We start from the raw sequence: 24,379 nt of genomic DNA, 5'->3' as shown, positions 1-24,379 counted from the left end.
GAAGTCCTGGAAGATTCTACAGTGGCCATCACAGTCACTTGACTTGAACCCCATAGAAAATCTCTGGTGGGATTTGAAGAAGGTGGTTGCAGCACGCAAACCCAAGAATATTACTGAACTGGAGGCCATTGCTCATGAGGAATGGGTTAAGATTCCTCAGAAACGCTGCCAGAATCTGGTGTCTGGTTCTACATCTCGTTTGCAGCAGGTCATAACAGCAAAAGGGTGTTCTACGAAGTACTGAAAATGCTTGCCATGAAGGGGTTGAATAATTTTGATACTGCAGAAGGCATTAAAAGTTGCATTTTTAGTTGGATTTGGGGAAACCACTTGAAATATTTATTGTGTTGAGCTATTTCAATTGCTTTTAACTTATTGCAACAGCTGACAGTCTGTAAATTTTGCCAATAAACCTGGTTTTCAATGGGGGTTGAATAATTTTGATTACAACTGTGATACAAATGATTGCATAATACTACTTTCATGTTTAACAGGTTATTTCAATTGTTTACAAGCGGTTTAATGAATAAAATTGAAATTCTGTATATGAATCGCTTGCCTGAACCCTTTTAAGGTTCTATATAGAACCTTTTCTTGCAAGAGTGTAGAACAACTATCTCAATTTAGTTGAACAAAGATGTAAAATTGGAAGAGTGAAGGCTCTATTTAAGGAATTAAAAGATGTGTTTTACTACTATATGACTAGGCAGGTAAAAGATTACATATTCAAAATATTATTCTCAAAAATAAGAGGCATTCTAGAATATATATGTTAGTCTTACAAGTTAAGAGTTAAATGTATGCCTCATATCCATTGTTAAAAAAAAAAAATGTTAAGACTTAAAACTCAAGAGCGCTTAAAACTATTTCTGAGGGACGTGATTATTAAAAACCACAGATGAATGTGTGTCTTTCCTGAGGATGAATATGGCAGAAGACAGTGTTTTATAGCATTAGACTCATGTTAAAGCACTGCACTAATGCCCAACTAAGTGCCAAACGTTTAATTCATATCAGCATAGAATATCACATGAACACATACAATCGATATAGAAAATGACTTGACAAGAACTTCTTGATTGTAAAAACATTTTGCCTGGAGACCTCACTGTGAAAACATTCACAGCAAGCAAACATACAGGCTCTTTATTCTATAGTCACAACATGTTTATTTGTATTTACACATTTATACAGTCAAATCCATACAAACACACAAAAGGAGACATCCGGTTAACTAAATAAATACTGTAAACATGTTGAAGGACACAATCACCAGAACACTGCAGCTCTGTTACTTGGTTTGAATTGAACTGAATACAAACAGTGTCGCGATGCATTTGCGATTATCAGCTAAGGGCTAAAATGCACAAAACGTATTCGCCCGATAAATAATTATATTGTAACAGTGATGCTTGTTTTGTCAGTTATTTTCTGAAATGGAGTGTTACGTTAATGCTTTTTCCCCATCAAACCACTTTCCCTCCGCTTATGACTGTCATTAGCCACAATTGGCTGGAAGAACTGAACTTGGGAGGGTAGATTCACTCGGCGAATCTCTGAAAGTCCAACATGTACAAGCATGTCAGTGGACTGGGATCTTCTAGATGCGCCAAGCTCCTCATTTTCTCCTGCTGCACATAGAGCTGTTCTCACATTATGGGAAGATGATTGAGAAATCATATGCTGTGCAACGGCTTCATTCCTCTTGCACTATAAAACTTTAAATCAATGTCAGTTCAGCTCCATGTTAACTCTCTTGGCATGAGAGTCCTTGAGTTTTTTTTTGGCATAAGACAGTGACGTTGGTTGAAGATGAATATTGTCACCGACTGATGTCGCGGTTTCCCTCCCAGCTCTTTCCGGCGTTCTGGTCAGCGCCGCTGACGGTGCTCTGAAAGAAAGGATGCCTCAGGGCCGCAGCGAGAGAAAGACGCTTCGTCGGCTCATACTCCAGCATGGCCTCGATCAGATCGAACAGCTGGTGATGCTCTTCAGCTTCAGATAGAACATATCTCTGAGAGAGAGAGAGAAAGAGGAAGGGAGGATGAAGATGATTGTAAGTACATTAACATATGACCACCTATATTTACATAAACATTCAAAAATAAATGTATCCACTATATTCAATTGCAGGCACAAAATACAAAGCCTATAAAACAGTGTTACTTACCCGTAAAGGTTTGCAGTTTTCTCTGACGTATCTTCCTGCTGAAGAGTTCTCGTCCCAGTCCAGGCGTCCTCGATAAAAGTATTTCTGTTTCCTGTGCGGTGAAGAAATTATAATTTCAGTTGCACAACCTGCTGCGCATACAAGCATGAGTGACATGGAAACTATTCAAAGACTTGAGAAAATCCCAGTTAATAGTGTTAAAAACTTACCTAGTCTTACGAATCATACGGGAAGGAACAGGGCCCAAAATTCTCTCCATCATGGCTAAATGCTCCCGATTATCATGAGTCTGAGAGTAAGATAAAAAATAAAAAAAGAATAAAATTTGGATTGATGAACAGACTCATCAATGCCGGGTTTTTACAATGCAGGTCAACATATGTTCCTATACAGTGAGCTGTGTGTGCATGAGAAAGAGAGAGCATTAGTGAGCGCACCTGAGGTCAAAGGCTAAACAACAGGTGTTTGGCTACAGTGTGCGTGCATGGACACCTGTGACCCTTTGGTCAGATTCTACCTGATCTTAAGCTGCTTAGTGAACACATACATAAACAAGAGTGGCTGTGTAGACCTGCTGTCATGACTCAGAAAAGTGGTACAAAAAGGAAGTAGACTTTGTACCTGGAAGAGAGTAAAGCCGAGGTAGTACTCGAAGAGGATGCAGCCTATACTCCACACGTCACACGGCTGAGTCCAGCCCAATTCTGCAAGGCAAAACAATTTGGTACACTATTTTGGGCAACAGTCATCTAGTGGTGACATCATGTTACTGCATCATAACCTTGCAGGACACTGTACAGTATCAGTCAGAAGCACGTGTGCAAATCGTTTAGGTCAGTGGTTCTCAACCAGGGGGCCTCATTAAACTTTTAAGGGGGCCTCAAGATGACTTCAAATTATTTAAAATAAGACAATTGGCACTCGCACCAAATTCAAAGCACTGATGTTTGTACCTAAACTCACTACTTCAGACTTCTGTGCACCATTACTGTTCTCACTGTATTTTGAGACTAATACATTTAAAAATCTTACCAACCCCAAACCCTTGAACAGTAGTGCACATATAAATAACAGTACCCGTTTACTCTTTTATAATACCTGCAAAGCAACATGCAGGATATTTCATAACAGATTAAGGTTGGGTATCAGCTTTCATGGCAACCAATCTTACTTTGGCCGATTCCCTGCAGTCTGCTGAATGAAGTCACTGACTAATTAAATTTCTTGTGGTGGAAAAGAAGCAGCTAATCTGCTGTTGCTGCAGCGATTAACCCATTCTAGTCCTGTGCCTTAACTGGTCTCGTGTCATGCCAACAACAAAAGTTATTCAAGTTCAAATTCAGGATAATGTGTACTACTAAAACGCATGCCGTTTGGTCAGTTCATATGAGGCATGATCGTCCTTACCTAGAATAACTTCAGGTGCTCTGTAATGCCTGGTAGAAACGATGGTGCTGTGGTGCTCGTGGTCAAATGTAGCGCTGCCGAAATCCACCACCCTCACTGCTGTGCTCTTCACAGTACGCTCGTCTCGCTTCTACCTCGGAGAGAAGGGGGTTCAATAATATGCATTTCATTTAATGGCCCACTAATGGGGTTTTCAATAGCTGATGCTGATATGTTAACATGCACACAAAAAATATTGGTTTAGTTCAAAGCTCTTTCATTACCTTCTCCACATTGTATGTGATTGTGAAGTCCGAGTTGACAAAGAGAATGTTCTCTGGTTTCAGATCTGTGTGGGTCAGTTTGTTTTCATGCAAATCTGCAGAGGAGGAGAAACAGACCACAATACTATGAACTGCAGAACTGGCCATTTAATACAAGGCAAATGGAGTCCAACCATAATTTGTGAAAAAAAACACTGAATATCTACTTACATTTGACAGCCAGGCAGACCTGGTAAGCCATATGACGCACTTGGCTGATGGAGTAAGGAAGGTAATTGTTTTCTTTGAGGAAATCAAAAGTACTGAGAGCCAAGAGCTCAAAACTGATACACATATGACCATGATAGTCGAACCAGTCAAACATCTGCACACACAAACTAAGGAATTGAGAAAGAGAGAAAAGTAGATAGGTTAAAAAGTGGAATTTTGTGAGCAAGTCATTTGCACCTAGATGTTTAAGTACTCCATACACAATTCCTCAAATTGTGCTAATTTCGTAAAGATTCTCTTGCCAACTCACTTCTTATTCTCAGGATCCTTTTCATTGATTCTTTCCAGGACGTTGATCTCCAGCCGGGCAGCCTCTTTGTATTTTTCCACATTTTTGATGATTTTCAGAGCAACATGTGCTCCACCCCTTAACCAAGCAGAAGAGCATTAGTTTAAACATTGCAATGTTCTCTCATCTTATCTGTCAGATAGCTCTCTAACTGCATACATGTTTTCAACCCTGCAATCAAAGGAATGAACTATATTTATGGGTCTATCCACATTAGTGAGCACAGCCATTTTAACCTTGAATGCGCAAGGCTTCCGGTGTCAGCCGCATGAAAACGGTCCGTTATGCTGCTTGATACTGCAAACTGGTATTCATATTATTTTAACTGATCATAATCAAACACACTGGTTTGTAGAGCAAATAGTTTTACCATTTACTGCACTTTGTTATTCCTAATCTGAAGTCAACAAGAAATAGATTACTTCTGCATTGAAAAATAAGATGGATAGTATTTAGACTTCTTGTCTGTTGTAGGGAGAAAACCAGTAAAACTGAAAAATTGTAAATCAATAAAAGCCATTGACCACTGGTGAGAGCTGGGATGGTCCTCATTTCGCTGAATATTTCAAGGTTCCTTCACATTTTGCAATTTAAAAAATTCCATACTTTTTCAGACTCAAATTTCCAAACCTCTGTAGATTTTCAGACCATATTTATCATAAAATAAGCTTTATATTTGGTATATAGTAGTCATCTGTAAATATTTAAATTTTCTCAGGGTTTTTTTTCATTGATTTTCTCAAAGTGGTAAAATACAGAGCACCTAAAATAAAATAAAAAATATACATACTTTTTTTGTGCCCTTGAGAAACTACTCACATGCGCACTGAAAATGTGTGTGTGCTTACGCAATACAATTTCTAGTTTTATATATACTATAAGCTATTTCTTTTATGCGTCACTGCCATCTTACTATGAAAAAAATAAGAGCATGGATGCACATGAATTAATATTTGCTCAAAATTGGACTTTTCTTAGGGTAGTAACTCTAATAATCAAGGCCTAATGTCCAATTTAAGGCATTCTCTGTGGCGGCAGAGAAACCATGACACAAAATGGGCTTATGGCACAATATGGCTGTGTGCATTGTCCTATTTGCCAAGTTCAAGGGTCTATAAAATAGAGTGGTACTATAAAAAATAAAAATTCAGCTTTCGTTAGGGCAGTACGTCCTATTTCAAGGCCTTAGGTCTGCTTTAACGCATACTCTGTGGAGGCCAAGAAACCACACAGGGAAATGGACTGAAGGCACAATAGGTGGCTCAGTGTGCATTGTCCTATATGCAAAGTTAAGTGGTTTCTTGTGTCCACACAAAAGTCTGTATATTTTTTTCTTTTTGCAAAGGTCTTTTTAGAGGCTCTGTAATACGGTCCTGAATACAATCTTGAAAACAAACTCAAAACACTTATAACCTGCATTTTTGTAAATGAAAAAGTTTTTGACAATCACTAAAGAATCACTAAACAGCTGCCGTGCTAATTTCTTTCCCCATAAAATTCTTAATTTTCTTACTGTCTGGAATAATCACACACTGCATTTTTACCTACCAGAGCAAATATTTTTCAGCCCAACAACTAGACAGACAAAGAAACACATTTTGTTTGAAGTTCACACACCATGTTGGTTTTGTAATATAGCAGCTGATTGGTCGCTAAGCGACGACGCTCACCTGCGATGATCAATACATTGCATCACCCTCCCGAAGGTGCCCTCGCCCAAAGTGCTGACAATCTCATCTAAGAGACAAATAGAGGGAAAAAGACGTAGAGAAAAGGGGAGGGGGAGATGTAAAGAGCTTAATTAGACAGCGCATTTAAAGAGAAAATCCTAAACAAGTTTCCTAGAATCACATTTTTAATCTTAACTGTGACTATCTATTCAGGTTAACCTAAAAAAAAAATACGACAAGCATCACTACGCACACTCTCGATGAAAGGAATAAAGCATGTTTTTTTTCAACAACAAAAATTGTCTGCATTTGTTTAAAAAAGAAAAAACGCAAAGAAACAGACTTTGCGTAGGTCCGACGCAGAAGGACCCCTAATAAATACGTTTAATAGAGGGATTTTAAACCAACGGGACTGCTTTAAGCTAATTCGAAAACTAAAACGACTGCATTTACTAAAAAAAACATGCATACTAGTACCTATGGAAATATTGTGCATGTCACAGCAATCAAATCTTTAAATCGAAATGATTGACAGCATACGATGTAGGGGTAAATGTGAATCTTGATGTAGCCAAATGCTTCAACAAGACCAGAATAATATGGGACTAGGAAAAAAAAGCTAAATCTGGGAACCTGGCAGTCAAGAATTAAAAAGGATCATAATACTTCTACACAGCAATACAAACACCCCATCCCCACTGAAAAGAATAAAAAAAGGAGCTACTAAAGACATGTTCGACATGCCTTCCCTCTTGCCTGTTCCGGCAAAAGGGGAGAACATTCTATGACAGCATCATCATCACCACCAATCATGATCATGATCATGACCTCCTGCCCTCCCCTGTGTGTGTGCTGGTACTGATAGGGAGAAAGGTTACGATATAGGAGTAGAGGAGTAGTAGTAGTGGCAGTGTGTACATCTCTCTTGCAGGACGTCGCCACTCCGACAGATCAGGTGACCCTCCTCGTCGTCCCTCACACACAGTGCCCGTGTCCCGCTGTCACTCCGCTGCTTCGGCCCCGGCCAGGGTCACAGGTCAGAGATCACGCCACGACCGCAGAGGGAGGAGGGGAGGTGGGCGGAGCGGGGAGAGTGGAGGGGGGCAGCCGTAGCCACGGCGACGAAGATGAGCAGTGTTGTAGTTGTTGTAGGTAGGTTTGGTGGTCATGGGGCGAATCGTATGACACCACGTGAGGAGATATATATAACGATAGGGATATAGTGCAAGGGATCAAGTCAAAGATAACATTTTACCCCTCCCTTCTTGCTTGCTTTCAAACTCCCCCTCATCCCTCTGCCTAGCAACCCTGACAAAAAGTCACAAAAAGCAACCTGCATCAACATTTACTCATAGAAGAGCACATGAGTGAAGGCATTGCTAATTCACAACATGACAAAAGAAACAGGTTGCTCGACTGGGAGACTGGAAATAAAATTAAAAAGAGCTGAAGTTATGGAGCAACTTTATACGTTTTCATAAAAAACAGTTGAAGAGTTATATAGGCGTGTAGATAGAGCAAGATAAAGAATGGATGAGAGTTATGAGATATTACAGAGGCTTTCCCAACAAACACATTTGCTACTTAACGTTTACATTAATGACTACTGTATTGAGTCTCACTATAATGTTACAGTTAGGCCAATTCGATTATAAACACTGAAAGCCAAGACTTGGGCTATCACTATTAAAAAGACAAAATGTCAACAAAAAGAACATAAAACAAAAGAGTTCATACTTACCAAATCCTGGGGCTGTGGAAAAGAAAAGCGTTACGGAGAAAGAGAGACAGGAGCGTGTAGAGGTAGAGAGAGAAGAAGGGATTTGGGGGTGGGAAAGAGCAGGCTCGGGTATTGAAGTACTCACCGAGGAGGATGGGCTATAGGACCTGGTTCTACGCCGCCTTCGTTTGTGCTTACGCCTGCTGCCTTTCCTCCGGTACGAGTCCTCGCGGTCCCGATCGCGGCCCCGTCGGTAGTCGTAGCTGGGCGAGGCGTCGCGGGAGAAGTAGTTGCTCGGCGTCCCGTGTTCCCTGTCGCGATCCCTGTCCCGTTCCCGGCTGTGGTCCAGGCGCCGATGGCTCTCGCCGTAGTGTCTGTCGTACGGCCTGCGGTCCGAAGAACGGTTGTCGTAGCTGGGAAGAAGATGAGCGCGTTATAACGTACAATCACTTACAGAAATAATGATTACATCAAGTTACCATTGCTTACTTCCTGGTATTGAATTAATATTCATCAAAATATTATAATAAAACATTAGAGCTGACGTTCCAAATATCATTAAAGGTTTAAACATTTTAAGTGCATGACAAATAAAGTTTTTGTCTTCTAAAAGAAAGAATCGATTCTGAACTGCTGAAGCAAGCGAGTCGTCAGCAATTCCAGTCTTACTACCAATGTAACATTTGTGCAGATGTTTCTTATGCATTATATCAAGAAAAAAAACAAAAACATTTGCAGCAACGTATAGATAGGCTAATCAATAGCTCAAGTTATTTTAATTCCTATTTCTTTTGTAGTGTAACGGCAGGGTAGTCAATTATTAATCGTCTCTATTGTTTAACTAAAATTTGTGCGGAAACCATATACCAAAGAAACTATATAGTTACATTTTACCATGGTATTGAGGTGCTATATGCGGCTATATGAGGTGCTACAGTCATAATATTTAAATTTTACCATATAAAAATGAGGTTGTAACAATTTCTACAGATGCTACTGTTTTTGAATATAAATTTACATTTGCATCCCAACTCAAGCTATTACTACTGTCAACTCAAGCTAATGTCAAATATGCATTTCTCAGAGACAAAACATGTGATATTAATATTGCAGCCTGCACTGCAAACTGTGCTGAAGATATGTGCCATCAAAGTCAGGCAACAAAACCGGTAATCATCACCTGTTAAAACATGCAGAAATATTTATTTCTATTAAGAAATGTGTTTTGTTGAGGAAAAAAGACTGGAAAAGTGTAAAGAATTCAAAAAGAAAAATGTTTGTCAAGTTCTGACAATAAAAAATAGTTTAAAACCACAATCAACAGCCTGGTAACGAAAGTGCAGACCGCAAGTGCTTAGGGTGCCATTTCAGACAGAGCCTATATATTGACATTTACATTTTACATTTACATTTATTCATTTAGCTGACGCTTTTATCCAAAGCGACTTACAATTGCTATATATGTCAGAGGTCGCACGCCTCTGGAGCAACCAGGGATTAAGTGTCTTGCTCAGGGACACATTGGTGTCTCACAGTGGATTCGAACCCGGGTCTCTCACACCAAAGGCATGTGTCTTATCCATTGCGCCACCACCACCCCGTGTGGTGGTGGCGCATGTATTGACATATTTATAAAAGGAAATATTACTATTATAATATTTCACTGATTTTTTTCAGTGTTCATTACTACACAACGATCATACCTCCTGGATCGGGCATAGCCGGCCTCCTGCCTGTGTCCTCTCCCTCTCCTCTCACGTTCACTGCTGGAGGAGAATGTCGGTGAGCGCCGATGCCGAGGTTTTCTCCCTCGCTCTCTGTCTCTGTCCCGATAACGATCTTGGTAGCTGCTGTGGCTGGCCCTCTCCGAGGACGGGTACCGTCTGGAGTGTGGCATCTGCTCAAGATACAACATAACGTTTATTAAGATAAACAAGAAAATAAAATGTAAGTGCTTCACTAATCTTGTGACTTTTGGGAGGCAACTGACAAGTAAAATGTCCATATGTTGGCAGTTTAGAGAGGCAGGTCTAGAATGGGTGTTAAAACATTTAGAGAACAGACAGATAATTATTTTAAACATGAAGAAGGCTGATTTTAATTTAATTGATAAAACATTGCCACATTATTTTCTTTTGGTTGTTGACACACATAGACACAGAAATAAACACTAAAGACCAATAAGGTCTGCATGGAAAACACACAAAAATGTATACATTTTAATATTATCAAGGATAACAATAACATACAGGCCTGTTTTTTTTTTTTTTGTTGTTAAATATTTATCCTGGTATTTTTCAAAAAACATATGTAAACATACAAATCGTATGAGGCTTTAGAAAATTAATTTAGCAAAGAAATAAGAATTAAATTACATTTATTCGAGAGCATTTATAATCTGGAAACAAGTAAACTGGCATTTGAAATACATTCTTAGAGAAATTCTGCCCCAAACTATATCAAGAGCCAGTTATTCGAGCCAATTTCTATATTTAGCAGAGAAACCGCAGACCAAGCTGTAACAAACAACATATAAGGAAAATACTCATTAACTCGAAATAAACTATATTATAGGGATTAATGTGATCAGATGTTTATAATGCAATATAACAAGAAAAAACGACATATTTGCAGCAACGTAGATAGGCTAACCAACTAGCTAAAGTTATTTTAATTCCCATTTCTTTTGTAGCGTAACAGCAAGGAAGTCAATTAATAATCGTCTCTAATGTTAAACTAAAATTCGTGCGGTAATGTCGATACATGACATGGTGTCGTAACTTTTGAAAACGGAAGATAAATAGGCTATTGTTTTTTTTTTTTCTAGCTGGATAGCTTCTTTACGCGTCGACGGCCATTTTGAGATCTTCTAATCTTCAACTGGCCATTTCTCAAACGCTCGTTCTTGTTCTTTTCGGCTGAGATAGAGGCAAAACGTGGCAGACAGTAACATTATGTATTGTACTCACCGTTTTAGCAGCCAGCCCTGTCCGTTTATCCCAAAGAAAATCCGTGTTGACGCTTCGGCTAAATTTTCTCACTCAAGACCAAATAAACAGTGTAGAAAAAAACTACTTCCGGTCCCTCCTCCAAAAGCTTCTTGTTTATACCACGTGCGCCGCGCGGGCCATTTGCACATTCAGTGTGAACAGTGCGCTATTTATTCCATAATGATTACCCTAAAAAATGTGCCATATGTTACCCAAACATAGTTACTACATAGCCACCAGTGTCTTCACAAAGAGAAAAAATATATAAAACGTTAAGAAGCTTCTTGTATTTGAAGGAGACTAAATTATGATTTTTACAGTAGTAATAATTGTAGTAAATTTGGTTGATACTACGGTAAGCATAGTTACTACAATAGCCACTAGTGTCTTCTTCACAAAAAGTAAAAAAAAATATCTATATCTATGGAAGGAATCTACAGTAGTTAACTTTTTTTTTTTATAAATAGCAAGTTATCTTACAGGTTTACCGATAGATTTACTTTACAATCGCTTATTTTAATGGTATTGTTCATATTCAGCTTTATTTTCCAATGCATACTTGCGTATTTGACTGAAAAAACAACATACACAACAAATCTTACAATTAAAGCAGTTTTTGATACTTGCAAATTTTATTTACACACAAATACATAACTATTCACATTTTTTGTAGAGGTTAAAAACAATAAAAACATATTGTATTACACTTTTCATATTCAGTGGGTCACATTTATGGAATGTTCTTCCAGGACAGTGACACACCCACATTTCAGACATGTTGATGAAAGTCAACAACACAATGACAGCGTTAGTGTTTTATGTTAAAAGTGGCAGATCAGAGCAGTCTTCCAGTGCACCGCAATGAGCCACAGCAGCAGAGCAGAACCTTCCCCTCCACACTGCCCACCTCATAGTTATAATCCCACGTCAACTCCGTACCTGCCTTGATGCGCCTGGTAAACACAGAAGACAGGAAAAACCGCATACAAACACATTAAGATTCTGTCTACAAGGCAATTCAAATATGGCTAAGGGACTGTTCACACAGAAGTACTTAACAGAACAGCCGACCCATTATCCGACAGCAGCACTAATTTAATTCTGTGCCCGACCCATATTAAATAAAGACTGCGACCCGAACCTGCATTAAATCTAATACATCAGGTAGACAAATTATTTATTTTCTCATGTAACACAAGCAATTATGTGAGTGTGTGTGTGTGTGTGAACCAACATTATGCATTCTGAGTTGATGCATTTATGAAAAAAGACACAGCCCAACATGGTAATAATTAAAAGAAAGAAAAAAAAGATAAAAATGTGCATCCATCATGTACACAAAACAAAACTTATGCCTACAGCATGTGAACAATCTGCCCACATAGGCTATTTTCAACAAATGTGCATAAATCACACCATAGGCTATACAGACGCTTGGAGGTCTCCATAAATTAAAAGAACATATAGCCAAATATGAGCTATTACTGTCATTTATTATCGGAATATTTTAGAGGATTCACTCTGCATTTAAATGTGGTTGTTTGTCCTGAAATTCTGAAACTGAAAGATAAAACCTGTTTTCAAATTGCGAATAGATTTTATGCAGAAAGCAACCAGAGATGACAGGAACTCTTAATGACTGAAGCTGTCAATCAGGCGAACGCTGTACTCAACGCTGCAAATCATATTTTAATTAGAGACCTTTGATGTTCTTAAGACTACAGAGCGCGAGTCGAAACAGTTTTGGCTATTGGACTGTTCAAAACTGAATGTGCAAATGGCCCGCGCGGCGCGCGTGGTATAAACAAGAAGCTTTTGGAGGAGGGACCGGAAGAAGTTTTTTTTCTACACTGTTTATTTGGTCTTGAGTGAGAAAATTTAACCGAAGCGTCAACACGGATTTTCTTTGGGATAAACGGACAGGGCTGGCTGCTAAAACGGTGAGTACAATACATAATGTTACTGTCTGCCACGTTTTGCCTCCATCTCAGCCGAAAAGAACAAGAACGAGCGTGCCTATTGATTCCCCAATAGCCAAAAGTTGCTCCGCCCGTGCCTATTGATTCCCCATCCGCACCACAAATGACAACATAAATATTCCACCTGTTACATCAAATATTAGCGGTTCGCCCATCCGTGCCCGCGTGCAGGACTCTGTTCCCTGACATCTCTAGACACAAGCTAGGTGGACGTTACATGTTCTGTGTGAACCAGCCCTGAGGGACCATTCCACTGCACTGCTTTTCCATGCAAGCATGCACTAGACGGTCTAGCGTTACACAGAAGAGCAATGATATCAAATTCAATTTTTTGAAATTGAAAATTTGTGCAGTTGAACAGAAAAAAACACACTCTGTGTGAATGGCCCATAAGAATTTAGTTAATTTATGATCCTGATTTAGGAAACACTTATGAAATCTGTAGTCAGAGTTCCCAATCAAAACATGGGTAAACATCACTCATTTTAGTATATCAACACAATTCAATAGATAATCAAGCTGTTATGAATCAAGGAACTGACTTGCTCGCAAAGAACGCCACCCATGGGAACCGGAGGTCATGAGTGTCCACAAAGACGTTCTGGACAAACAAATTTGGACTGCAGCTATGCTGTTGAGAGAGGCAGGATTAACGGTAAAACAAAAATCCAAAAGGGCATCATTTTTACAAAATCGTATTATTGTTGGCACATTTACAATCACAAAAGGCTTAGGTTTAGCTTACATTGATGTAGCGGCCGAGGTTGCCCTCTTGTCTCGCGTCAATAATGTAACAGCTCTCTTCGCCATTGAACAGTCTGCGGGTGTTGTTGGCGGACAGAGCTGTCCTCGTTTTCTCATTTTGTGTGTCAGTGGTATCTAATGGTTTTACTCTTCTCTGGCAGGACTTTATGGCAAAGCAACGCTTTGGACCTGAGGTCTCTTGACCTAGAAACACAAATTATAGACTCAGCAAATTCAATGAAACGCTAAAAGCATAAAATTATCAAGAGAATAAAAACTGACCATCCTCTCTTATTTGTTTGGTCACTTTCTTCTGAGCATCTTTTGGTGCTTCATGTGGCTTATGGGATAGTATTGTCACGCCTAAGGACTCACAGACTGAACAGGTAAAGAAGACAGGCCAAGAAAAACATCAGGCAAGTTTGCTACGTAATAGAGCAACATGAATGATGCAAAAAAAGTTGCTAGATTTCAACCTATACACCTTATTGTTCATGGCTGCATCCCAATTTGCAAATTTCCAAAACTGGATTTAGGATTAGTCTGTTTTATATCAAAGATAAAGCTAAAGCAACTACACGAGCATTTAAATGCTGTCGAACATAAAGTAATAATAAAATTATAGGGGAAAATCCAAGGGAATTCATGAACTTATAAAATGTACAACTTGAATGCAACTTGAATTGGAGAAAAGTCTTTGTCGAATGCATAAATGAAAATTATATGTAAGTTTAAAGGTCATGTCAACACTCACATCAAACAGTTTGAAACAACGAGCCAGTCTTAACACTTTATGACTTTATGACAAAGATTTTATGAGGTACATCTATAGTATGCCCTAAACTTTCATACTCTCATTAGTTACTAATATTTACTTTCCCCATCACCAGCAAATGATACAAAATGGGATGATTAAAGTCACGATTTACTCGCCATCTAACTACGATTATTATTATTAACTAAACCAATACATTGAAATAAAGCTGAAAAAAAAAAAAAAGTATTATATATATATATATATATATATATATATATATATATATATATATATATATATATATATATATATATATATATATATATATTTTTTTTTAGATAAAATTTTACCTAAACGAAAATTAGAAAACTTTAGGTAAAAAATAAGATAACTAACTAAAATAAGTTCAAGCACTAAAATGAATAACTGGAAATAAATACAATTAAAAAGTAACTAAAATACTTAAATTATAAATCGAACCTAAATCGTAAAAAAAATTGCTAAACATTTAAATGAAAACTGAACCTATAAAAAAATAAAGGCTAATTTTAAATATTAATAAAAACAATAACAGTATATAAATAACACTCACATCACACTGCATCTTACCTTCCATTTGCTCTTGTTCTGTGACCAGCTCCATAGGTTCTTCTCTTTCTATGAAAAAGGAGGCCAGGGGAAAAAAATCAGTTACACATACAAGTAAACCGACACACATTTGTTTGGTTTTATGGTGAAAATTTACACACACAACACACCTTCGCCACTGCTAGAGTCTTCTTGGTACAGTGTTTTTTTCCGCAACGGCCCTGTTTTCATGGTTAAGGTCCTCTTGTTGCTTTCGACCTCTGTGTCCGAGCAGAACGCCTCGCTCTCATAACCCTCTTTCAGTTTCTCCACCCCCTCAATGAAGTCAAGGTTGGCCAAATAGTCATTGCCGGACACAGTGTCATCTTCATTCACTTTGTCTTCGTTCACTATTTTACCTATGAGGTGATAGAAGGAGGTGGTAAGGAATAATGTTTGGGTCTAAAAGGTTTTCGGTTCAAACGCATGATTGCTTACCAGTGAAAACGCAGACGAATGTGCCCTTGGCCACATCATCTCTGCAGCGGATGCCCCATCCCTTGTGCTGTGTCATGAAGAGCTCCAGCCGCAGCTGCAGACCGTGCTGAACCAGCCTGTTGCTGCACATTCTCGGGTCACAGCGGCACAGGGGGTTACACTCGTACACCCTACAGAGATGGAAAGAGAGTGAGAGAGGAGCGAAAACATAAGTGTAATGTCATCATATTCAGTGTTGGATTGTCACACATTACATATAAACAGGAGTTACGTAATCAGACAACTTTTTCAAGTAATGAGTAAAGTAGCCCATTACCTTTTACTTTTTCAAATAAGCAATGCAAGTTACGTTGTTTTCCCATGTATTAACTGACACCTCTGTTCCCATGTTGAGAGAAATCGGGAATAAATGCAATGCAAATTGTGTGCTGTGTGAACATGATGGTTATTGTAGTTCTAGACTAAATGTGAGCAGGCATTTACTCATACAGCACTGAACAAAAACAGATTCAGTATTCCTCAAAATGAATAAAAACAGTGAAATGCAAACTCAGAATATTACACAAACCTACAATAATTAAATGTTAACACTAATATATTTAATGTCTATCCAATGTCTTTGCTGGTGACCTTTGATGATCCAATTAAACCATACTAATAAAAAAAAAAGAAAGACTTTAGATAAACATCACATTTGTTTAATTTACTTGTTTTTATTGCTAAAATAAGAGTGATGAACTTACTTCTACTGCGACCTATTCTTCTGCAATCCAGCGGAAGGCTTATTCATTTCACTTTTGGTGTGAAAGATTAGAAATTTTGTTTATTTATTATTAAAAATCAAACAGGCAAGTCTAGCCCAGGTGAGAAAAAGTAACACAAAAATAACGTAACTTTCCATTAAAAGTAACTACGTAACGTGTTTAATTACTTTTTTTTTAGGGAGTAACGCAATATTGTAATGCATTACTTTTAAAAGTAATCATTTTTAGGGGTGAGTATACACTGTAACAATGATGCAATACATCTGATTTTGGTGAGCCAATTCCGTTGTAATCAAACTAGAATCAGTCAGAGGTTGTTTCTTACCCTGTTGGCAAGCTTGTTGGCAACCTCTTATGTGTGTATCCAGCACTAACATCTACTGGACCGTCACTGCATAAGGACGTGGCCCCAATGGTCAGCTGGTGACATGCGCACTTTGACCTGTCACACATAGAAATAAAATGTGTTTAATAATGATATCCATAATTTAAAATTCAAACCTATTTATTTAGTCAAGTACCTGTCCCGACAGCCATCTGTGCAGTCACAGCCGATCAAGAAGTCCAAGCTTGTATTGACGGAAACACCTGGAGCTGGAATTCTGTCTTTTATGTAAGTGACATTAGGAGCAAGAGTATTGTCCACTTCATTAATACAGGGCACCGGCAACACCTCCCTACCCACTGAGATGTCCGGCAGGTAGAGGTGAGGCTGGCCGGTTGATGTGGAAGGGGGTCGGGCGCGATTCACAAGCACAAACGGGTCCATACAGAACATTTCCAGGAAGAGGAAGTCACAACGTGTTTCAATCAAGTATTCTTGCACTTCCTGCATGTCACACAGGCTCCGCCCACAAGGAGAACGATAGAAAATGTGGAAAAACACCTAAAGAGAGCAAAGAGGAGACATTACGATAATAAAATTAATGTGCAGCTGCCATACAGAGAAACACCTCCTCTCAAAAGTTTGGGGTCAGTATGATTTTTAAAGAAGTGAAAATATTTATTTTTTTCAACAAGGATGAAGTTTAATTGATCAAGTGACAGTAAAGACATTTTTGTTACAAAACATTTCTATTTCAAATAAACGCTGCTTTTTTGAACTTTCTATTCATCAAAGAATCCTGGAAAAAGTATCATGGTTTTCACAAAATATGAAGCAGCACAACTTTTTTCAACATTGATAATTATCAAAAATGTTTCTTGAGCAGAAAGTCAGCAAATTAGAATGATTTCTGAAGGATCATGTGACGCTGAAGACTGGAGTAATGATGCTGAAAATTCTTTTCTAGTTCTAATGATGCTGAAAATATTTGACAATAGAAAACATTTATTTTGAATTGTAATAATATTTCACAACATTCCTATATTTTTTATTTAAAAGAAATGCAGCCTTGCTCAGCATAAGACACTTCTTTCAAAAGCATAAAAAAATCTTACCGACCCAAACTTTTGAATGGTAGCGTACATTCAATGTAGCTGAATGCCAAATGGATCAACTTCCTCAAACACCACCCACCTTTCCATCGATGCGCCTCCGAGCAGTCATTCGCCGAAACTTAAAAAGCAATGGGATGAGAAGCGGATTTTGACCATGATGCATGTCGACCTGAGATGGTCTTACCCCATCCAGACATGCTGGACAACAGCGATGATACAAGTATATGGACTTGTACTGGTCTTGCTCTGAAACATGCTCCCCTCCCTCAGAAACATACTCTTCTTCCTCATCAGGGGCGTGTCGTTTTGCACTTCTGGAATATAGTGTGAGGTGGTTGGTGGTTAGTATTCCATACCATCCCATATTTAACTAGTACAAGCCCATTACTCACCTTAAATGTGAGGTACTGATTGCCATAGCAGATTTTGCTGTTCGCATACTACCCTTCGACACACCGACAGCTGGTAAGATGGGCGGGAGCCTAGACAACTTCTGGATGACGACTTTCGGCTGGAAAGCTGCCGACATGATATTTTGAGGTGAGATAGATGATGTTTTGGTGACTGTGGTATCAGATTGTCGGGTCACGCGTGCCGGAGTGTCGGATGCTGAGTTAACAGTCGTTGAAGTAACTGTCGGTGAGGCCACTTTTGTCGAGGAGGAAGTTTTGTTGTGCTGAGGCACGGCATTTCCTGCTAAACAAGAAACAGAATTGGAGACAAATACTAAAACAATAAATACTAATACAATAAAATAATACACAATAAAAATTTATGACGTAAACCAATTTCACAAAAGAATACAACTATAAAGAATCAGCACAATATGTAGATATCTTTTCTGGGCTGGCTGTTAAAATGTATGTGTAAACAAATGTTTGAAAATAAAATATTAAGTCTAAGTACTTATGTATTTGATGTCATTTGATTAACACCACATTGAATACAAAAATCTGAATGGCTGTTTGAAAATAGTTAAAACGTTCTGAGACAAATGAGTGTCAGAAACAGAAAGTTGAGCAGCACTGCTTTGTGTACAGGGGTAACCACTGTTTTTCTCTTCTCCATAAGCTTCACCTACTGACAGACAGTGGATCTGTATTTTCAGTCAGCCTGTCTGTCGTTCTTGTTCAGACCAAAGCAAAAACCGGACCGAGTATTTATACGCCATACTGTATTGTAAAATTGAACCGGTTGTTGGAAAAGAAAATTGAATTCAGATTATAATGAATGCAGAGTTAGTCACTGCTTTTTGAAGTGCCCAGGATTACACTACCATGCACGATAATTATTGCAAAATACTATATTACAGAATATGGACACAGGTCTAGTTGTAAATGTTCATACAAGAGACAGGAAAAGTGAATGAATACCAAACACAAAAAAGCTACCGGTTTTATCAGGTTGTTGAGTTTCCTGTTGTTCTGGTGATTGTTCTGTTCTCTGTGGAGAGGTTTGTTCTGGTTTGTCTTTACCAAGACGTTTCTTGATATTTACAATGTGTTCCAACTTGTCTGAGCCTTTATAAATCCACTCTTTTTGCTTGTCTTTCTGAAAAAATAACAACAACGACACATTTATCAACATCAAAATCCAGCATTCAAGATCAGAATCTCCTTAAATTTGTCAGTGGGGCTTGTCAAGTGAGTTTAGAATATGAAATATGCTGTGACATTCTCAGGAAGTATCCACGTACCTTTGTATAAAGTCACTAAATTATAAGATTCAATTGAAAGGTTAGAATCAGGTTCACAGAATAAAACTAGCAGACCACAATGGACTTCACCTTGTAGCAGACCTGGATCAGGCTGCCATCCAACTGAAGCACTGTGCAGGTCTCAAACTTGCCATTTCGCACCGCCTTGGTGTCTTGCCCTATGCGAAGCACCACAGCAATGGGGTTGGGAAAGACACGCATATATTCCTTCACCTGAGCCCGACATTCCTCATCCTCGATGTCCCTCCACACCTTTTTCGCTGCAAAGAAACACAAACGATTAAAAAAAAAACACTTTTAGAAGTCAAGCGTTTTCAGGGGATTTATTAATCTAAGACTGAAATGGAGTATGAAAGAGAATCTCTTACTTTGTTTGCAGACAACATGAAAGTCTGGCAGTGCCAGATATGCTGTCAGGCCATCATCATAAAACACCAAGAACCTGACAGAAACATTTAGCAAAACTTTAGAGATATCTCTAAGGAAAATTTTCACATCCAGAATTTGTTTGAGAAACAAATACCATCTACATTTACACTGCAGTCATAAATTCACCTCATGCGATTCTTGCGCTCAGGAAGCTCAACCAGCACGCCAGCATTAAACAAGATCTTTCCTTTATCATTTGTATAGCTTGCCACAACACGACAGCCAACAAACAAATCCTTCAGCACAGGACGCGTTGCAGGGGCCACATGATGAGCAGACAGCAGAATCTGTTTACCATGCTTAAACTCCACCTTATATTGGAGTTCCTTCTCTAAAAAAAAACAAAAAAAAGATGAGACAGGTCAAAGAATGTCATTTATAACCAATGAATACCACAATGAATAAGAAAAAATGCTTGTTTTTTTTTGGAAAGATACAGAATAGATCATTCTTACCCGTTGTTTGGACTTCTTGTACTGTTCCTTGACACCACAAGTCGGGTTTCCTTTTCCCCAAAACTTCCGAGTTGACCTTGAGTTTCATCTCTGGAATTGTATGTGCTTTAGAAATCACAGAGAAATCTTTAGATGAAGGCTTGGAACCTAAGAAGAACAGTGACAGAGGAAAAATACTGTTACTGACTTGATGGATGGATGGGAGCGGTAACGAAAATCATGTAATTCTATACACACTTATTTACTTATTTTTTACTGGACATTCAACCCCACAATGTTCTAAACATATTAACCATGTTATAATGTAATTTTTTTTCATCTTTGCTGTTTGAATCTTTGCTGAATAAATAAAACTCACTGACCCCAACTAAAATATTTTGAACTAAAATGGATGATAGAAATCAAAATGTAAGATTATTCATAACAGACTAGGTACATCTGTAACACAATATGCAATGCTTAAGTTAATATACCAAGGAGGTATAAACTGTAAAAAAATAAAAAAATAAAAAGATGAGACAGGTCAGAGAGAATGTCATTTATAACCAATGAATACCACAATGAATAAGAAAAAATGCTTGTTTTTTTTTGGAAAGATACAGAATAGATCATTCTTACCCGTTGTTTGGACTTCTTGTACTGTTCCTTGACACAAGTCGGGTTTCCTTTTCCCCAAAACTTCCGAGTTGACCTTGAGCTTTATCTCTGGAGTTGTATGTGCTTTAGAAATCACAGGGAAATCTTTAGATGAGGGCTTGGAACCTAAGAAGAACAGTGACAGAGGAAAAATACTGTTACTGACTGGATGGATGGATGGGAGCGGTAACGAAAACCATGTAATTTTATACAGACTTATTTACTTATTTTTTACTGGACATTCAACCCAACAATGTTCTAAACATATTAACCATGTTATAATGTAATTTTTTTCATCTTTGCTGTTTGAATCTTTGCTGAATAAATAAAACTCACTGACCCCAACTAAAATATTTTGAACTAAAATGGATGATAGAAATCAAAATGTAAGATTATTCATAACAGACTAGGTACATCTGTAACATAATATGCAATGCTTAAGTTAATATACCAAGGTATAAACTGTAAAAAAAGTTTTTTAAAAGCGTACTTTTTGAAGCTTTGGAAGGTTCCAAAGAAACATCATTGGGGGGGGAGTCAGGGGGATCATCACTGGGTACAGGGCTAGTAGGCGGCAGGTAATCTGGGTCCTCTGTATCAGACGGTTCCTCAAAACTATCTCCAGGTGATGATGGTGGACTCGTTTCGTTTTGCAGGCTGGAAGTGCTGGCCAGGGACGTAGAGTTTTTTGATCTCAGATTGGCTGATGGACTTGTCAGGGGCCCAGAATATTTAGCAGATTTGCTCCTTGTTGTTGGCTTTTCCGTCTTGTCCGTGGAATCACAACTGGCAATATTCTCAGGTTCTTCTGAAGTGCCATCGTTGCCGAGGGATTCAGGAGAAATCTCCGTGGTTGACTCAGGCTCAGTCTGGTTTATTTCAAAGAAAACTGTATCACAACTGGCAATATTCTCAGGTTCTTCTGAATTCCTCGGCAACGGTGACACTTTAGCAGAAGTCACTGAGGTCGACTCAGGCTCAGTCTGGTTTGTTTCAATTAATGCTGTATCATCACTGTCAAAAGTGTCCATTTGTTCTGTACTGCTTAAAGGAGAAGACACTTCTGAAGGGGTCACTGGTGTCACTTGAGGACCAGACTCATTTGATGCTACGGATGGTGAATTATGACCGGCACTAGCTTTTAATTGTTTTGAATCACCTGAAAGTGAAGGGATTTCAGGAGAAGTCATTGCTGATAATTTAAGTTCAGTTTTAAATGTTGCACTGCGATCTGAATTGAAACACTCGGACTGTTCTGAATCGCTTTCAAGCAAATGTTTTTCAGGAGTTAATCCTGTCAGCTGAGGTTCAGTCTTCATTTCTGCAATGGATTTCGAATTATCACTGGAATGCATTTTGAATAGTTTTGAATTGCCAGGAGGCGAAGACATTTCTGACTGTACTACTGTCAACTGAGGCTCAGATTTTATTTTCACAACGGATCCAGAATTAGCACTGATAATAGTTTCTGGTTGTTTGCTTGGAATCATTTCTGAAGGAGTCACTGGTGTCAATTGAGGTTCTGTCTTGATTAATTTTATGGATGTATAGTTTTGACCAGGAGCGGTTTCGTGTTGTTTTGAAATGTTAATTTCACAAGCTGTTATTGCTGTCATTTCAGGTTCAGTCTTAATTGGTCTAAAATCTGAATTATGCCCGGCAATAGATTTGATTTGTTCTGATTTGCAGGGAAGTGAGGACATTTCAGGTACTTTCAAAAGAGATTCGGTCTTAACTATTGCAATCGAGTTGTCCGTTCTTTCCAGTTTTGGTGTGACAGATTCAGAACGGCTGTTCTCGGGGGTCGAGGTTGATGAGGGTCTTTTGGTGATGTCGGATGATGATGATGATGGTGGTGGTGCAGTGCTTGCGGAGGTTTTGTTCACCATCTGGACTAAGTCCTGTACAAGTCTGGATGACTTCTGAATGGCCATAGTCACCTTTTCAAGCTGAAAGAAAGAAAAGTAATTCATAAAATGGAATAATCAATGAAAAATTAATAAAAACAATGAAAAGAGCAAAATGAACAGAAAAAAGACAATGAAAAATGATAAGCGCAAAATAATATCAGCATGTCTAACACAATTTTTTTTTAAGTTAACATACTCACCATCGGTTCCAGGGATTCTTTGGTGGCTGCAAAAGAATAACCAAAGTCATGAGCCCAAAATGGTATTAGATTTTTAATTACAATGCCATAATTTAAAAGTATTATTATTTCAAGCACTTTCCATTACAATATTTGTCTCTTACCTCCCAGATCAATGACAACAAGATCATCATCATCATCATCTCCATTACAGACACTAATTCCCTGTCTATCCTCCTCATCATCATCTGTGATATGAATGACGTCCTGTGGTCGTGGTTCTCCTCCTCCTCCTCCTCCTTCCTCTTCCGAGTCCTCATCTTTGTACTCCAATCCCAGCATTCCATAAAGACCCTTCATCACCGACTCACACTCAAGGACGGATCTGATATAAACACAGTCAAAGGGTCACCCGGACTTTAAGATATTGGCATTAGTCACTGAAAAACACAACTTACTCGGAGGCATTGCTGTACAGAAGGCGGGTGTAGGTTGAGTCTCTCTCCTTCAGCTTCACCCACTCCTCCACCTGTGTGAGCTGTTCACGTCTCTGCATCAGATGAGGGTTTCGGTCCACCTCTTCCTGGATCCAGCGCTGCAGGTCGTCCTTCGTCATCCTCAGGAGGTTCTCATCTCTTCCGCTACTCATGGCTTTGCTGTTGGAGCAATATAATGAAAAAAGACAAACATTTTGTACTATTTTTATACACTGTTTAACATATGACATTAGTGCTGCATGTTGTATTGTGATTTTGATAAACTTGGCAATAAAGCTCTATTCTCCTCTTTGTTGTTTAAGTATTTGTACAATATGTGTACATAATAAATGGCTTCCAGGAGTCATCAGAAACTCTTGTAAAGGCATATAACGAGAATCAAGAGATGCAAATGTCCAGCACTCTTTATTGACATTTAAAACATCATGATTGACAGATCAAGAACTACAAATAGGATATATAACACAAACTTCAATCACGTCCTTCCTTTTACATTCATCAAATGTAAGGCCTAATAAAATCAAATGTTGCTACTCTGCTATGGCAATATGGCAATTACATAAAGTAAGGTAATTTCATAAGGTGAAATACATACTGTCTAACGTTAGTTTTCCCAGCTTGCTGCTGCGGTAACGTTATTTTAGAATCCTGAGGACACTTGTTTATATGCCGTAAACTATTCCGCTTGTCGCTAATGCACAAAGTCTGCCACTGCTGCAAGGACGAGTCTTTAGGGATATCCTACAGCCTCCGAAATTACACGAAACACTAAAAAGTGCACAATAAAAGAACTAAAAACACATGGAAAGTAACAATATCACGTTACCCAGTCTGTCGTGTGCCTATGTGGTAACGGATGTAGAATCTACAAGAGACATTCTGATTGGACCAGTGCACGTTGACGCGGGAGGATTAGCCACGCCCACAAACCTTCAATCATTTCAAACACAATGAAGACCAAAATATATTTAACGGAGGTAGTTGGACGTAATTTGTTGAGTGTGGTTGGTCTAAATGATCATTATTGT

General features: G+C 38.5%; 2 protein-coding genes across 7 annotated transcripts; both read right to left on the bottom strand.

The window, feature by feature from the left end:
• Positions 1-989: 989 nt before the first annotated feature.
• Positions 990-10,897, bottom strand: clk2a (CDC-like kinase 2a). Of its 2 annotated transcripts, XM_084131211.1 has the most exons (13): positions 10,759-10,897; positions 9,493-9,686; positions 7,935-8,202; positions 6,988-7,078; positions 6,070-6,136; positions 4,361-4,477; positions 4,051-4,217; positions 3,841-3,935; positions 3,578-3,707; positions 2,792-2,874; positions 2,380-2,459; positions 2,171-2,261; positions 990-2,014 (listed from the first exon to the last, which is right to left on the bottom strand). In XM_084131211.1, the coding sequence occupies exons 2-13, from the start codon at positions 9,684-9,686 to the stop codon at positions 1,823-1,825; spliced, it is 1,575 nt and encodes a 524-aa protein (XP_083987337.1). In that variant the 5' UTR covers positions 10,759-10,897; the 3' UTR covers positions 990-1,822. The 2 variants fall into 2 exon arrangements, with proteins under 2 accessions (XP_083987337.1, XP_083987338.1); XM_084131212.1 differs by lacking the exon at positions 6,988-7,078 and having other exon boundaries at positions 10,759-10,872.
• A 480-nt stretch (positions 10,898-11,377) lies between these two features.
• setdb1a (SET domain bifurcated histone lysine methyltransferase 1a) lies at positions 11,378-24,220 on the bottom strand. Of its 5 annotated transcripts, none has more exons than XM_084131205.1 (22): positions 23,947-24,220; positions 23,313-23,510; positions 23,019-23,239; positions 22,876-22,901; positions 21,256-22,714; positions 20,748-20,891; positions 20,130-20,276; positions 19,801-20,005; positions 19,614-19,687; positions 19,315-19,505; positions 18,920-19,079; positions 17,921-18,224; positions 17,608-17,842; positions 16,610-16,974; positions 16,414-16,530; positions 15,325-15,494; positions 15,018-15,245; positions 14,869-14,916; positions 13,785-13,880; positions 13,504-13,706; positions 13,301-13,389; positions 11,378-11,732 (listed from the first exon to the last, which is right to left on the bottom strand). In XM_084131205.1, the coding sequence occupies exons 2-22, from the start codon at positions 23,501-23,503 to the stop codon at positions 11,615-11,617; spliced, it is 4,791 nt and encodes a 1,596-aa protein (XP_083987331.1). In that variant the 5' UTR covers positions 23,504-23,510; positions 23,947-24,220; the 3' UTR covers positions 11,378-11,614. The 5 variants fall into 5 exon arrangements, with proteins under 5 accessions (XP_083987331.1, XP_083987332.1, XP_083987334.1 ...); XM_084131206.1 differs by having other exon boundaries at positions 24,178-24,214; XM_084131208.1 differs by having other exon boundaries at positions 13,785-13,865; positions 23,947-24,202.
• Between the last annotated feature and the right edge of the window lie 159 nt (positions 24,221-24,379).

The sequence above is a fragment of the Abramis brama genome (assembly GCF_963993115.1).
Source record: "Abramis brama genome assembly, chromosome: 12".
NCBI classification, from domain to species: Eukaryota; Metazoa; Chordata; class Actinopteri; order Cypriniformes; family Leuciscidae; genus Abramis; species Abramis brama.
Note: the sequence above shows the minus strand (reverse complement) of the source record. Positions and strands in the feature narration are given on the sequence as shown.